The sequence below is a fragment of the Cervus elaphus genome, chromosome 9 (genome assembly GCF_910594005.1).
Source record: "Cervus elaphus chromosome 9, mCerEla1.1, whole genome shotgun sequence".
Taxonomy (NCBI): domain Eukaryota; kingdom Metazoa; phylum Chordata; class Mammalia; order Artiodactyla; family Cervidae; genus Cervus; species Cervus elaphus.
Window position 1 is genome coordinate 61654679 of NC_057823.1, and position 15875 is coordinate 61670553.

Sequence of the window (15875 nt, forward strand, 5' to 3'; positions counted from 1 at the left end):
GTATTGAGGATAGAGTCAGCAGTGATAAGAATTGGTGTTGATTGACAGGAGCTACTCCAAAGTGGCAAAACCACCAAGGCTGGGATTTTTTCCCCTTTCTCTGTCAAATCTTGCCTGTTCCTCAGTCTTTCTTACACAGCTCTGTATATTATATTTGTAAAACCCCATGACCAAGTGTGGCAAGACGATATTTTTGAAACATTAATTGGTATTTCCCCCTCCCAACGTTCCTGAGCCTTCCCTTTATTCAGGGAGCACTGCCTCAGGGACTGGATGGACAGCAGAAGGCAGAGACAAAACGGATCGCTTCCTGGCTTTTGAATCTCAGACGTCTGTGCCCTTAGAACAGGAAGGGTTTATTACAAAGCTAAATATTCTGAAGAAACCATGAATTAGGGAGGGGAGAAAGGGCTCCTTTACCCCACAGCTAACAAACTTGGTTCCCTGGCCCAGAATTGGGGTGAAGGATCTCAGGGAAAGAAGAGAATACACAGATCTCATTGAGTCCTTAGAAGGAGGCTGTGTGCCACTTGCCCTCTGAGCCAAGGCGGGGACACAGCCCCAGTGAACAAGATGAGGGGAGGGGAGTGAGCACGGCGGGGGCAGAGGGGCGAACCAACCCAAGCTTAGCTTCTGCTTGTCTTGAAATAGGAACCAAGTTGGTTATAAGAAAGAATTGAGTTTGGTTTGTTTGTTTTTAATCTTTGACTTCAATTGAAAGTACACAGTTTGGGGGTTTTTTTACAATGACATTAATATAGAAAAAAGTAAAAAGTTAACTCTATGGCATTATACCTGAGCCAACTTTCTAAATTTGCAAATGAATAACCAGTATGCCATTCTCATTTTATTGAGTTAACTTCACTCACAAGTGAGAAGTACATCCATCCATCTCTTCGTGGACTGCAGCTCCAGCTTCTTGGCCCTTGATGCTCACCCTGGGGAAGGCTGTCCGGGCAAGCAGATCCTTTCTGCTGTCGCTGTCGCGTGGCAGCTGGCTGTCAGGCAAGAGCAGTCTGTCTGGCCAAGAGCATGTGGTTCTGACACATGTCCTGACAACATGTTGCTGGAGAAAGCGGTATGCACTGTGTTGCCAGCTTCACTCTGTGACCACAGGACATGCTGAGGAGCCTGGCAGAGGGAGGCTCTGGAGGAGTTTCTGTTGCAGCAAAGGTTTTACAGTATCGTCTTGGGATGACAGACTTTTACTGACCTGCTGATTCCGGAAATTGTGGCCATGCCAGGGCCATCTGTGAGGTTCCCAGAGGGTGCCTGCCTCCGTTCTCTGCAGCTGCTGGCACCTGCAGAGCCTGCCTGTCCCAGGGCACCCACAGCGCACGCCTGTCAGGCTGTACCTGCCCACGCCAGGGAAGCTGCTCGAGGCTGACACCCCCTGGCCTGCGGACAGCAATCACAGCTTTCTCCTCATCCGCCAGAAACTCAGGATGACTCTTCCTGGTTTCCTGACCTGCACTCTAGTACCCGCCATCATTATTCTTAAATCTTTGTAAAATCCATAGGCCAATATATGTACATAAATACACATATGAAAAAAAGTGAAAATGTTAGTCATTCAATTGTGTCTGACTCCATGGACTGTAGCCCTCTAGGCTCCTCTGTTCATGGGATTTCCCAGGCAAGAATACTGGAGTGGGTAGCTATTCCCTTCTCCAGGGGATCTTCCCGACCCAGTGATCAAACCTGGGTCTCCTGCATTGCAGTAAGATTCCTTAACGTCTAAGCCACCAGGGAAGCCCAAATACATATATACATATATGTAGACATACACACACACACACACATATATAAATATTTAGCTAAGTAATGGATGGTTGCTATTGAGGGAAAGAAATTAGGTGCCTTTTTACCTCTCCCAAAGCCTGCTTCCTCCCTAGAGGCAGCCGCTCTTGGCTCTTTTGCACGGCAGGCAGTAGGGCTCAGTAGTGAGAACACAGGTTCTAGAGTCAGACGCCTGGGTTCAAATCCTACCTCTACCATTTACTAACTGTATGACCTTGGACAACTGATCTCAGCTCTCTGCTCCTCTGTTTCCTCATTTGTAAAATAAAAATAATAAAATATGTAAAATAAAGGTAATAATAGCTTCTCCAGAATTATAGAAAACTCTGTGAGATGATACATGTAAATTTCTGAGCACAGTTCCTATTGGAGTAACCACTCTCTATTATCTGTTATTATCCTTCCTCATTTGCCCCTCCATTTTATTCATGCATACCTTCCATTCCAAACTCTATCCTATGCTTCTGCATCTTGGAACACTAACCCCCAGCCCACCTGTTGTCATGTTAAACCTCAGTGCTCAGAGTCTGGTTCCAAGTATTCATGGGAGGAATGGAGATGTTAATGACACAATCAGATGACATATGCTTGACCCTAAGGGGTTACCAAAAGCAGCTCTCATAGTCTCCCTATCAGAGTTATCAGGAAACAAATTAATCACTTAACTCGAAGCGTGCAAAGAGGACAAGCACGCTAACACATCCCCCTGGAAACAGCAGATGTGCCCAAAATACACCACCCCAGGACAACATAGATCATAACCTCTCATTCCTACTACAGGAAACACCCAGTTCACACATTCCTCTGCAGGATATATCAAAAGCATGTCAGCCACCCACCTCTGCAGCTCAAAGAAACCTATAAACAGAGAAAGAGACTGGGGAGGTGAAAGGAGGTGCTTAGAGTGGAATGGGCTACAGCCAAGGGCTTTTCTCTTGACAGTCAGCAGGGAGGGAAAACCTGAAAACCTTTGCCCAAGCTGGACTGGTCCAAAAACAGATTTAATAATGCTCAAGCAAAGCTCAGTGGCAAGCTGGTAGCGGTAGTAATTTAGAGAGAACTCTGAATTGAATAGCAGTGGGGTACATGACTTTAAGGATTCTTTTTTGTTTTTTTTTAAAGGTCTATTTATTTATTTTTTTATTTTTTGGTTGTGGTGGATCTTCGTTGCTCTGTGCAGGCTTCTCATTGCAGCGGCTTCTCTTGTTGTGGAGCACAGGCTCCAGGCACACTGACTTCAGCAGTTGTGGCTCACAGGCTCTAGAGGACTGGCTCAGTTTTCGTGCACGGGCTTAGTTGCTCGAAGGCATGTGGGATCCTCCTGGACCAGGGATCGAACTGGTGTCCCCTACATTTCAAGGCAGATTCCCAACCACTGGACCACCAGGGAAGCCCTGAGGATTGTTTAATATTAACTATTGTTTACACCTAACGGAGCCCGAGTGACATGCCAGCCAGTGTACTAAGTATCTGCATATCATTTAGGTCATTTAATACTCACAGATGACCAGAGTTATTCCCACTTTAGATATGAGCAGACTGAGAGCAGTGTCACGTGATTTGGCCAAGTTCACACAGTGAGTGAGTGGCAGGACTGGGACATAAACGCAGCCTTCCTGACTCTAGCATCCATACTCTTAACTTCTGTGCCTCTAGCTTCTTAGCACCCCTTGCCACACAGGGAACCGCGTCTGTCTGGTCTTACTAGAGGAAACAGGATTGGTGCATGCGCTCTGATTCAACTCCAAAATCAAACCGAAGGGCCCTGTTCTGAACTACCAGACAACTCTTATATCCAGACCCAGGCAGATAGCTTTCTACCTGTGAAATGCCTGGATCCTCACTTGAGTCTCCTCCTGGGTCTTTAGCGAATACCTGTTAACACACTAAGGGTACTTTGGGAGCTGGGCTGGCGCATGCCAGCTGCTGCACTTGATTGTTTTCTGGGGCCCTGGGCTACGGAAAGCTCATTGCTGAACCAGTTGATTCTCTGCTTGATGTTTCACTGTTCAGACAGAAGCTCCACTGTTTTTATGACACCTCCAGCCAGTTATTCACAGTTGTTACACTATCTCCATGTCAGTTTTGTCGCTCTTTTAATTATACCCCAGCATTACATAGGTGCTTCTATAATACCGTTTAAAGATTGGTTTAAAGATGACTCAGTTAGGACGTGGGAACACTTTTACCCACAAAATCAAGTGACCCTCAGGAGAGGAAAAAAAATTGTGCCGGTGCCACATCAGTAGAGAGAACATTTGACTTAGGTTGTGTTGTTTATGGAAGAAGAATCATGCCATTATCTGCTTTTAAGAGAGACTAATAAATCTGATAACAGGCAGGCAGCACAGTCTAGTTTAAAAGTGGGACCAGTTAGAGGAGAAAAGAAAAGGTGGAGGGAAAGAAAGAGGCACAGAAGAGAACACACGGAGACAGAAGCAGTTTTTGATTGGAAGAGATATTTTAAATAATTTTGTCCAGTCTTCTTGGCAACTAAGGAAGGAATTGAAGCCAGAAAAGTTGCAGGATTTTGCAATCCTGTAGAAAACGAGGTGACCGCAGAAAGGGAGTTGGACCCCAGGTTATCCCCGGCACTACCTATCAGAGAGAAACGTGAGCTGAGGAATGACCGGGAAAGAGGAAGAGCCAGGCGGAGGAACCGGATACCGAACTTTGTCTCCTGCTGTGTTCAACTGTGGTGCTCCTGTTTTAACTTAAGAGGGGCAGTCACCCCTCCCCTTCCAATATGTTGTTTAGCTCCAGCAGTTTTAAACTTCCTTGGTAGCATCTGGGAAAGAGCTTTACTCACAAATTTAATTGTGGAATTAAGATGTATTTTCTCATAAAACACTAAAGATTTGGTAAGCATATAGACCATTAATTTTTAATCTCATAGGTACTGACCACCTGATTTTCTTTTCTTAAAAAATTATTCTGACAGCCATTGACAACTGATTATCTTTCTTTCATTCTTGGAAAGATTAAGATGGTTCTTAATTTTAGAACCATCTTAATCTTAATTGTTCTTTTTTTTCCCATTTATTTTTATTGGTTGGAGACTAATTGCTTTACAATATTGTAGTGGTTTTTCCCATACATTGACATGAATCAGCCATGGATTTACATGTATTCCCCATCCCAATCCCCCCTCCCACCTCCCTCCCCACCCCATCCCTCTGGGTCTTCCCAGTGCACCAGCCCCAAGCACTTGCCTGGGGGCAAGTTGGTTGGAGCACACAGCATCCAACCTGGGCTGCTGATCTGTTTCACCCTTGATAATATACATGTTTCGATGCTGTTCTCTCAAAACATCCCACCCTCGCCTTCTCCCACAGAGTCCAAAAGTCTGTTCTGTACATCTGTGTCTCTTTTTCTGTTTTGCATATAGGGTTATTGTTACCATCTTTCTAAATTCCATATATATTCGTTAGTATACTGTATTGGTCTTTGTCTCTCTGGCTTACTTCACTCTGTATAATGGGCTCCAGTTTCATCCATCTCATGGAGATTAATTGTTCTTAAGATAAAGTCTTACAGTGCCTGAAGAATATGTGCTTTTAAAAAATCAGTATTTATTTCTCTGCTCAGAACCTGTTGTATCCAGATCAAATTCAGAATGGGTGAATCTGTGTGTAACTGGTTCTTATTGCAAATAATTTTTTAAATACAACTTTAAAACTCTTCAGGGATATAAAGGAATAATTTAAATATGAGGTGGTATTCCTAAATTAATTTGTACATGTGTTTTTTGTATAAACAGGATTCAACCAAGTTTAATTTCTTTTTCTTCATTCTTAATGCCTGGTGTTCCATTTGTGAAACTATAAGGCTGCAAAAATGTCCAATTTGGTGACCATTGGTTACATGAGGCTATTTCAATGTAAATTTATATTAATTAAAATTTAAAAAATTAAAAATTCAGTACCACAGTCACACTAGCCACATTTTAAGTGCCCAACAGCCACATATGTCTAGTGATTATTATATTGGATAGTGTAGATATAGAAGATTTTCATAGCTCAGAAAATTCTATTGGACATCACTGCTTAAGAACCAGTAATTGGAAATGTCTCTCCTGGATAACAAAGTGTATCCAAATAGCATAAAACAGAAGCTAGAGGTTCCTGCCTTTTAGAAATATATCATATGACCCATATGTCTAAACTTGTTAACTTCATGGATTATTTAACAAGTGAGAAGAGCTAATGTCCTTTGAGGCTTTGAAGAGCTAATGTCCTGCTCTCCAATGTTGCTTTAAAAGATAGGCAGTTCCTAGCATGAAGCAGCTCAAAACTTCATGTATAAGTCAATTTGGAATTCAAAAGTCATTGGCCCATAAGATAAATGTTATAAATCACATGACTGAATTTTAGTACTTTCTGAAATAAAAATTAATGGAAATAATAACCAGCAGAAAATCAACAATAAAATTTTAGAGTTTCAGAGGGTGTTACAGATTGGAAGGAAGAAATGACAACCCCACCCCCCTCATACACTCACAGAATAAGATTAGATTAAGTTGCTGACTTAACCGGGAATACAAAATCTTACTGGAAATGAGGTGGCTTCCAGGGCAAGAGCAGATGTGGCATATCTCAGTGGCACTTCCCTTGACCCCCACAGTTCTTACTGGCACTGTCTGAATAAGAAAAGGTCTGTAAGCTCAAATCTTACACATCCACTGCCCATTTATAGTCACAGCTTACATCAGCAATCTGAAAGAACTTGAACCAATGATGCATGTATTAATTTTTTTTAATATTTATTTATTTGTCTGTGCCAGGTCTTAGTTGCAATATGGGTTCTTTGATCTTAGTTGGGGAATGCGGGATCTTTAGTTGCAACATGCGAACTCTTAGTTACAGCATGTGGGGTCTAGTTCCTTGACCAGAGGTCAAACCTGGGCCCACTGAATAGGGAGCTCGGAGTCAGACACTGGACCACCAGGGACGTTCCTTTTTTTTTTTTTAATTGACTTATTTGACTGTGGATGCATGCATTTCTGTTTATGGGACTATTTATAAACATCAGACATTTATGGACTCCAGTCATAGTCAGCATCACCAAAACAGCAACCTCATGCTAAATGAAGCAGTAGAGTTAGGGCAGGGAACCCAAGGCTACTCTACCCCCAAAGGTCTGTTTTCCCAATCCATCCCTCTCTGATTTTATGGCTTTTATCTGAATGGTTCAAAGATTGAGTTTTCACTGAAAACCGGGATCACTAAACAATCTTCCTAGAAAATCAAATCACAAAAAATTAATTGATCTTGGAAGCTGGTTCTTGAGATATATGTTGAGATCAATTAGAAGAGGTAGATGAGAGAATTCCCTGGTAGCCTAGTGGTTAGGATTCAGTGCTCTTACTGTGGAGGCCCAAAAAGGTTCAATCCTGGTCCAGGAATCATCCTGCATGCTGCTCAATGTGGCCAAAAGACCAAAAATAATAAATAAATAAATGTTGTTGTTCAGTCACTTAGTTGTGTCCAACTCTTTGCAAATCCATGGACTATAGTACACCAGGCTTCCCTGTCCTTCACTATCTCCCAGAGTTTGCTCAGACTCATATCCATAGAGTCGATGATGCCATCCAACCATCTCATCCTCTGTTGCCCTCTTCTACCCTCAATCTTTCCCAGCATCGGGGTCTTTTCCAATGAGTCAGCTCCTCATATCTGGTGGCCAAAGTATTGAACCTTCAGCTTCAGCATCAGTCCTTCCAATGAATATTTGGGGTTGATTTCCTTTAGGATTGACTGGCTTCATCTCCATGCAATTCAAGGGACTCTGAAGAGTCTTCTCCAACACCACAGTTTGAAAGCATCAATTTTTCAGCACTCAGCCTTCTTTATGGTTCAACTCTCACATCCAAACATGACTACTGGAAAAACCATAGCTTTGACTAGACAGACCTTTGTCTCTGCTTTTTAAAACACTGTCTAGGTTCTTTGTAGCTTTTCTTTCAAGGAGCAAGCATCTTTTAATTTCATAGCTGCAGTCATTGTCTGAAGTGATTTGGAGCCCGAGAAAATAAAGTCTGTCACTCTTTCCATTGTTTCCCCATCTGTTAGCCATGAAGTGCTGGGACCAGATGTCATGATCTTCGCTTTTTGAATGTTGAGTTTTAAGCCAGTTTTTTCACTCTCCTCTTTCACCTTCATCAGGAGACTCTTTAGTTCCTCTTCACTTTCTGCCATAAGGGTGGTGTTATCTGCATATCTGAGGTTATTGATATTTCTCCCGCAATCTTGATTCCAGCTTGTGCTTCTTCCAGCCCGGCATTTCTCATGATGTCTCTGCATATGAGTTAAATAAGCAGGATGACGGTATGCAGCCTTGACATACTCCTTTCCCAACTTTGAACAAATCCATTGTTCCATGTCCAGTTCTAAGTGTTGCTTCCTGACATACATACAGGTTTCTCAGGAGGCAGGTAAAGTGGTATTCCCATCTCTTGAGGAATTTTCCACAGTTTGTTGTGATGCACAGAAAGGCTTTAGCATAGTCAATGGAGCAGAGGTAGATGTTTTTCTGGAATTCCCTTGCTTTTTCTATGGTCCAACAGATGTTTACAATTTGATTTCTGTTTCCTCTGCCTTTTCTAAATCCACCTAGTACATCTGGAAATTCTCAGTTCACATATTGTTGAAGCCTAGCTTGAAGGATATTGAGCATTACCTTGCTATCATGTGGAATGCTCAGAATTGTGTGGTAGTCTGAACATTCTTTGGCATTGCCCTTCTTTGGGATTGAAATGAAAACTGACCTTTTTCAGTCCTGTGGCCACTGCTGAGTTTTCCAAATTTGCTGGCATATTGAGTGTAGCACTTCAATAGCATCATCTTTTAGGATTTGAAATAGCTTAGCTGGTATTCCATCACCTCCACTAGCTTTATTCATAGTGATTCTTCCTAAGGCTCACATGACTTCACACTCCAGGATGTCTGACTCTAGGTGAGTGATCACACCATTGTGGTTATCTGAGTCATTAAGAACTTTTTTGTGCAGTTCTCTTGGTATTCTTACCACCTCTTAATATCTTCTGCTTCTGTTAGGTCCATACCATTTCTGTCCTTTATTGTGCCCATCTTTCCATGAAATGTTCCCTTGATATCTCTGATTTTCTTGATGAGATCTCTAGTCTTTCCCTTTCTATTGTTTTCCTCTATTTCTTTCCATTGCTCTCTTAAGAAGATTTTCTTATCTCTGCTTGTTATTCTTTGGAACTCTGCATTCAGATGTGTATATCCTTCCTTTTCTCCTTTACCTTTCACTTCTTTACTCAGCTATTTGTAAGGCCTCCTCAGACAACCATTTTGCCTTTTTGCATTTCTTTTTCTTGGGGGCTGTTTTTGATCATGACCTCCTGTACAATGTCACTAACCTCCATCCATAGTTCTTCAGGCACTCTATCAGATCTAATCCCTTGAATCTATTTGTCACTTCCACTGTATAATCAGAAGTGATTTGATTTAGCTCATACCTGAATGGCCTGGTGGTTTTCCCTACTTTCCTTAATTTAAGTCTGAGTTTTGCAATAAGGAGCTCATGATTTGAGTCACAGTCAGCTTCCAGTCTTGTTTTTGCTGACTGTATAGAGCTTCTCCATCTTCTGTTACAAAGAATATAATCAATCTGATTTTGGTATTGACCATCTGGTGATGTCCATATGTAGAGTCATCTCTTGTGTTGTTGGAAGAGGGTGTTTGCTATAACTGGTGAGTTCTCTTGGCAAAACTCTGTTAGTCTTTGCCCTGCTTCATTTTGTACTCCAAGGTCAAACTTGCCTATTACTCCAGCTTAACTCTGAACTACCTACTTTTTCATTCCAGTCCCCATGATGAAAAGATCATGGCATTCAGTCCCATCACTTCATGGCAAACAGATGGGGAAACAATGGAAATAGTGAGAGATTTTATTTTGGGAGGCTCCAAAATCACTGCACATGGTGACTGCAGCCATGAAATTAAAAGATGCTTGTTCCCTGGAAGAAAAGCTATGACTAACCTAGACAGCCTATTAAAAAACAGAGACAGTACTTTGCCAACAAAGATCCATGTATTCAAAGCTTTGGTTTTTCCAGTAGTCATGTATGGATGTGAGAGTTGGACTATAAAGAAGGCTGAGCCCTGAAGAATTGATGCTTTTGAACTGTGATGTTGGAGAAGACTCTTGAGAGTCCCTTGGACAGCAAGGAGATCCAACCAGTTCATCCTAAAGGAAATCAGTCCTGAGTATTCATTGGAAGGACTGACGCTGAAGCCGAAACTCCAATACTTTGGCCACCTGATGCGAAGAACCAACTCATTGAAAAGACCCTGATGCTGGGAAAGTTTGAAGGCAGGAGGAGAACAGGACGACAGAGGATGAAATGGTTGGATGGCATCACCAACTCGATGGACATGAGTTTGAGTAGGCTCCAGGAGTTGGTGAAGGACAGGGAAGCCTGGCGTGCTTCAATCCATGGGGTCACAAAGAGTCAGACACAACTGAGCAACTGAACTGCACTAATGATGAAAAGGACATCTTTTTTGGTGTTATTTCTAGAAGGTCTTGTAGGTCTTCATAGAACCATTCAAGTTCATCTTCTCCAGCATTAGTGACTGGGGCATAGATTTGGATTACCATAACATTGAATTGTTTGCCTTGGAAACAAACCTAGATCATTGTGTCATTTTTGAGATTGCACCCAAGTACTACATTTTGGACTCTTTTGTTGACTATGAAAAAAATAGATAAAAAATTTAAACAAAGAAGAGGTAGATGAAATTTGTGTAGCAATTTTGGAGGGACTTTTGGATTCTTTCAAGAACTCTCATCATTGATGGTGGTGATTATACTATTTTTTTCTTATTTTATTTTCAGACTCACAGTTTTATTTCCCTCAGCAATAGTAGATCGTTACATTGCTCATATAAACAGAATGTATATTTTTCTCACAAATTTGGGGGAGATCAGAGAATGAAATATTTTTCAGGGGACACTGAGCAGGAATTAGAAAAACAAGCAAAAAAAAAAAAAAAGACCAAGGAGAATGTTTGTGGACCTTGTGGGAGTGGGGAAGGATTGCTCTGAGCTCTGGGGAGGATGTGATGGTCAAGATACCAGTGGAGCCCTGAAATATATTTGTGGAATACTTTATGAACTTTTGAAATGCTTTACATGTATTAATTCATTTTCTGAGTTAACTAATGATTTAGTTAACTAGCTAACTCATTTAACTTTTGTCTTAAATTTAAGACAGGAAAAGAAACATTAAATAAAGGACATGAACTTCTTGAGAAAAAGACTGCAGAAAAGATATTATTCTCCCACCTCAGATAAAAGTTGTCAGTATTAGCAGTTTCAGGGATAAGCCACCAGCTTTTTGCCCTTCAGCGCACTTATGGTTCAAGATGTGGGAGGTAATTGACAGTCCAGCATTTCTGTTCCTTGTCTTCAGAAGGTGTAAGGAACATGAGATCAGTTGTGGAGATCATCTTTGAGAATCTGAAGAAAACTATAGTATAATGTGTATAACACCAAATTTTATGTTTCACTAGAAATATTAGATATCAGGTGTATCAGGGTATGCTGCAGTTAAAAATAGCCTTAGAGGCTATGACAACAAAAATTCCTCCTTGCTCATGATCGACATTCATCGTGGGTTAGCTTAGAGCTCTGCTCTGGACTTCTCCATCAGGAATCCAAGCTGCTGCATCCTGTACACCATCTGGGATATCGCTAGTCGCTGGGCTATGGGAAAGGCAATATGACAGATCCCATACTGGCTCCTAGGGCTTCCAGTTGGAAGTGACACACAATTTTCATTCACATTTCATTGTCAAGCAAGACACTATGTGTAGTCCTCCATGTGCCAAGAATAAAAGACCCAAATTTCAATAAACAGACATAACAGTTACCACACTAGGTCACCTTGATCTAGGTGTTCTTTAGGTTCCTTGGCAGTTCAGATTTTCTTTGAGTACAGTTTTAACTTACGCTTATTCAGAGTTTAGCCAGCAAGTCTACATGTCTAAATGATAGACACCAATTCCTCTCCAATCAAGTGGTCGTCCTTATAATTAGGACAAGAGTGGGCCTTCTACTAATAGGATATGAGCATAAATTTGTGGACAGTTACTTCAGCCTTGAGTAAGAATTGAGGATTTGAGTGATTCTCTCCCTAGAAGCCCCAGGGGCTTCCTCCAAAAGAGAAGATTGGGTTCCTCACTGCCAAAGTTGTCTCAACAGTTTATATATAAAGAGGTTGGACCAGACAGCTATTAATATCCCTTCTGACCCTGAAACTTATGTTCTAGACAGGCGCCTACTATTATTAAATACTAGATGACCAGTTTATAGAATGGTCATGCAAAGTATATTCCAGGGAAAGAAAATCTAGAAAAGAAGCTATGAGAAAGTCTAAGCAAGAGATCAGTAGCCTCAAAAGGCAAGTGTAGGTCTACAGTATCATTAAATGCTGACCATAGCACTGCCATCCCAGTGACTTCAGCCCCTTTATAGTCTCCACCAGCTCTTTCCCCCAACTACACACATTTGACAATGTTCTCAATGTTATGGAAAGTGCTATTCAAAGGCAGTTGTAAGTCACGTCATCAACATCCTTCCAACTTAAGTGCCTTTTTATCAGACAGTCAGCTGCTGTTGAGCGTCCTCATTTCATAGATGTGTAAACTGAGAGGCAGAGAGGAGCTGGAACTTACTCAACAGAAAGGCCAGTTGGAGGCAGTCAGCCACCCCTTTCCTCAAGGCCCACAGTCAATGGCAAGACCTAAATTCCCTCTGGGGCCTGGTATTGATCCAGAGATCTCCCAAGAAATGGTACTTCTGGATCATTTATCTTGCAATACTCTACTTCCGCTTTTATTTTTCATTTGTGAATTTGGGCTCTATTATTGCAAGAAAAGGTTATGTTCACTAAGAAGTCTTTGCCTGCTTAAGTAGATTTATAAACTCTTGTCTTAATGCCACTCACCTTTTAAAGATGTCTTAGCTTGGCATACTCAGCCTAATGATGTATTAAAGGTACTTTGCTAATCATGCTCACCCTTTCTGCTTTTTCTGCCAGTTAATATTACAATTGTGTGTTATGGCAGACTTTTTAAAGAAAAAGAGTCTTCTGGATGGTGATCTCTTTGTTTCTTTCTACAGTTCCATATCAGCAGAATCCTTACAGTCCCCGGGGCGGCGCCAATGTCATCCAGTGCTACCGATGCGGAGACACCTGCAAAGGGGAGGTGGTTCGCGTCCACAATAACCACTTCCACATCAGATGCTTCACCTGTCAAGGTAGGAGGCCCAGTCTCCCAACTCCCTTCTCAGATTCCTGGCCGTACCCTCACCCCAGGACATGCCACAGGGCAGGCAGAACAAACATACATAGGCAGTTAAGATACCTACAAAGGCCTAAAAAGACCTTCCTTGAGCTGGTTATAAGAATTCTCTCTTCAGCAGTGTGGCATGAGACGAGAGGGTAGAGTAAGGGATGTGGTGGGATACAGGTAGGGAGAGGGAGCCTGGAGACCCTGGAGTGGAAGTGCTAACCCAGAAGGAAAATGGCAATCCTGCAAGCTTACTTTACACATTTGAGAAGACTCCTGGTTTGTGCCTATAAATCAATTTGAGAGCCAATGAAAGGGCAAAACTGTCATGGCTAAAATTTGGCATGGCTCTGAGATAAGGGTGAGAGTCCTCAGAGGTTAGGTTTAACAAGGGAGAAGACACATCTTGACTTCAGTAAGGTTTGTAATTTGGGAGCAGACGAATGCTGGGTAACCTCTAATTGTGACAGCTTACCCATGGATAATTTATTAAACCTTTGCTCAAGCGAGCTAAGCATCCCCAAAGAAGGCTCACTAGTGGCAGGAAAAGAGGAACTGGGCTGAAGGAGCCTTGTGGGCCCTCTCAAACCAGGCCACCCTCCCTCCCCCGTGTCCCTGACTAATGCCGCTCCAACCTCCACTTTTTGAACTTTTCTTCCAGGCTTCTTGTTCCACAGAGAAGCCATTCTGATACTGGATTGTCCTTTGGGTTTGGAGAATGTTTGACCTCTAAGCTGTAACTTCCACTTGCTGGTTTTAGATTTGTCCTTATGGGGTTTTATGAGCTCTTTGTGATTGCTTTTCTCCATGGCTGCCCTACACATGCTTGTAGTCAGGTCTCTCCCACACCCAATTATATTGCAGGTCCTTAAACTGGGCTTCATCTGAATTGATTCCAACTTGTGTAATCATCCTAGAGTCTTCCTCCCTGATTCTTCCCAGGTTGTCACTATCATCCCTAAAGCATAATGCTCATAACAGACCACATTTCTCAAGGTCTGCCAAATACAGCAAGGACTACATTTCTTTAATGTGACTGATACTAAATTAACTTCCTGAGGAACCACTTCACACCACTGGTATGTATTGAATTTAAGGTCAGTTGAAACTGCCAGATCTTTTCATTTTAGTACCTGCTACTAACCTCAGCCTCATGCATCTGAGATTGACTTCCTCTGCCATCAAGTAAAGTCCCAGATTTCTTTCCCCAGGATCTAACTGGACTCCTCACTGAGCAAATAAATTTCATATACATATTCTCTAATTTATCTACAGAAGCTTATATGGAATATATTTTAATTATGTGGCTTCCTTTTTAAATTTTCATTGAGTGTAGTTGATTTACAATGTTTTGTTAGTTTCAAGTGTAAGCAATGTACTTCGGTTATATATGCATATATATATATATATATATATATCTTCTTTTTCAAAGCCTTTTTCCATTTAGATTATAATAGAATATAGTGTACAGTTCCCCATGATATACAGTATGTCCTTGTTGGTTATCTATTTTAAATATAGTTGTGTGTATATGTCAATTCCAAATTTATCCCCCCCCACACCTTTCCCCTTTGGTAACCCTAAGTTTGTTTTCTAAGGTTGTGAGTCTGTTTCAGGTTTATAAAAAAGTGCATTTGTATTATTTTTTTAGATTCTGTGTGGAAGTGATACTATATGATATTTGTCTTTCTCTGCCTGACTTATTTCACTTAGTATGATAATCTTCAGGTCCATCCATGTTGCTGCAAATGGCATTATTTGATTCTTTTTAATGGCTGAGTAATAGTTTATTGTATATATTACCACATCTTCTTTTTTGTTTCCTCTATTAATGGATATTTAGGTTGCTTCCACATCCTGGCTTTTGTAAATAGTGCTGCAATGAACACTGGGGCACGTGTATCTTTTTGAATTATAGTTTCTTCTCGATATATGCTCACGATTGGGATTGCTGGATCATAGGGTAGTTCTATTTTTAATTTCTTAAAGAAACCTCCATACTGTTTTCCACAGTGGCTACACTAATTTACATTCCAACCAACAGAGTAGTGGGTTCCCTTTTCTCCACACCCTCTCCTAGTATTTATTGTTTATAGATTTTTTGATAATGGCAATTCTAACCAGTATGAGGTGATACCTCATTGTAGTTTAGATTTCATTTCTATAATAATTAGTGCTGTTGGAGAAATGTCTGTTTAGCTCTTCCACCCATTTTTTTTATTTGATTGTTTTTTTTTTATATTGGGCTACATGAGCTGTTTGTGTATTTTTGAGATTAATCACTTGTTCGTTGCTTCATTTGCAAATATTTTCTCCCATTCTGAGGATTGTCTTTTCATTTTGCTTATGGTTTCCTTTACTGCTCAAAAGCTTTTATGTTTAATTAGGTCCCATTTGTTTATTTTTGTTCTTATTTTCATTAGGAGGTGGATTGAAAAAGATATTACTGCGACTTATGACAGAAAGTGTTCTGCCTATGTTTTCCTCTAAGAGTTTTATAGTATCCAACATTACATTTAGGTCTTTAATCCATTTTGAGTTTATTTTTGTGTATGGTGTTAGGGACTATTCTAATTTCATTCTTTTACATGTAGCTGTCCAGTTTTCCAAGCAACATTTATTGAAGAGACTCTCTTTTATCCATTGTAAATTTTTGCCTCCTTTTTCTTAGATTAGGTGACCATAGGTACATGGGTTTATCTCTGGACTTCTATCCTGTTCTACTGATCTTTATTTCTGTTTTTGTGCTAG

General features: G+C 41.0%; 1 protein-coding gene across 6 annotated transcripts in view; it reads left to right on the forward strand.

Annotated features, from left to right (window-relative positions):
- The window catches only part of ABLIM3 (actin binding LIM protein family member 3), a 131240-nt gene that overhangs the window by 35332 nt on the left and 80033 nt on the right, over window positions 1–15875 (forward strand). For all 6 annotated transcript variants that reach the window (XM_043913229.1, XM_043913233.1, XM_043913228.1 and 3 more), the window contains one exon: window positions 12955–13092. In XM_043913229.1, the coding sequence (XP_043769164.1) occupies window positions 12955–13092 (138 nt within the window). The remainder of the gene's footprint in view (window positions 1–12954; window positions 13093–15875) is intronic.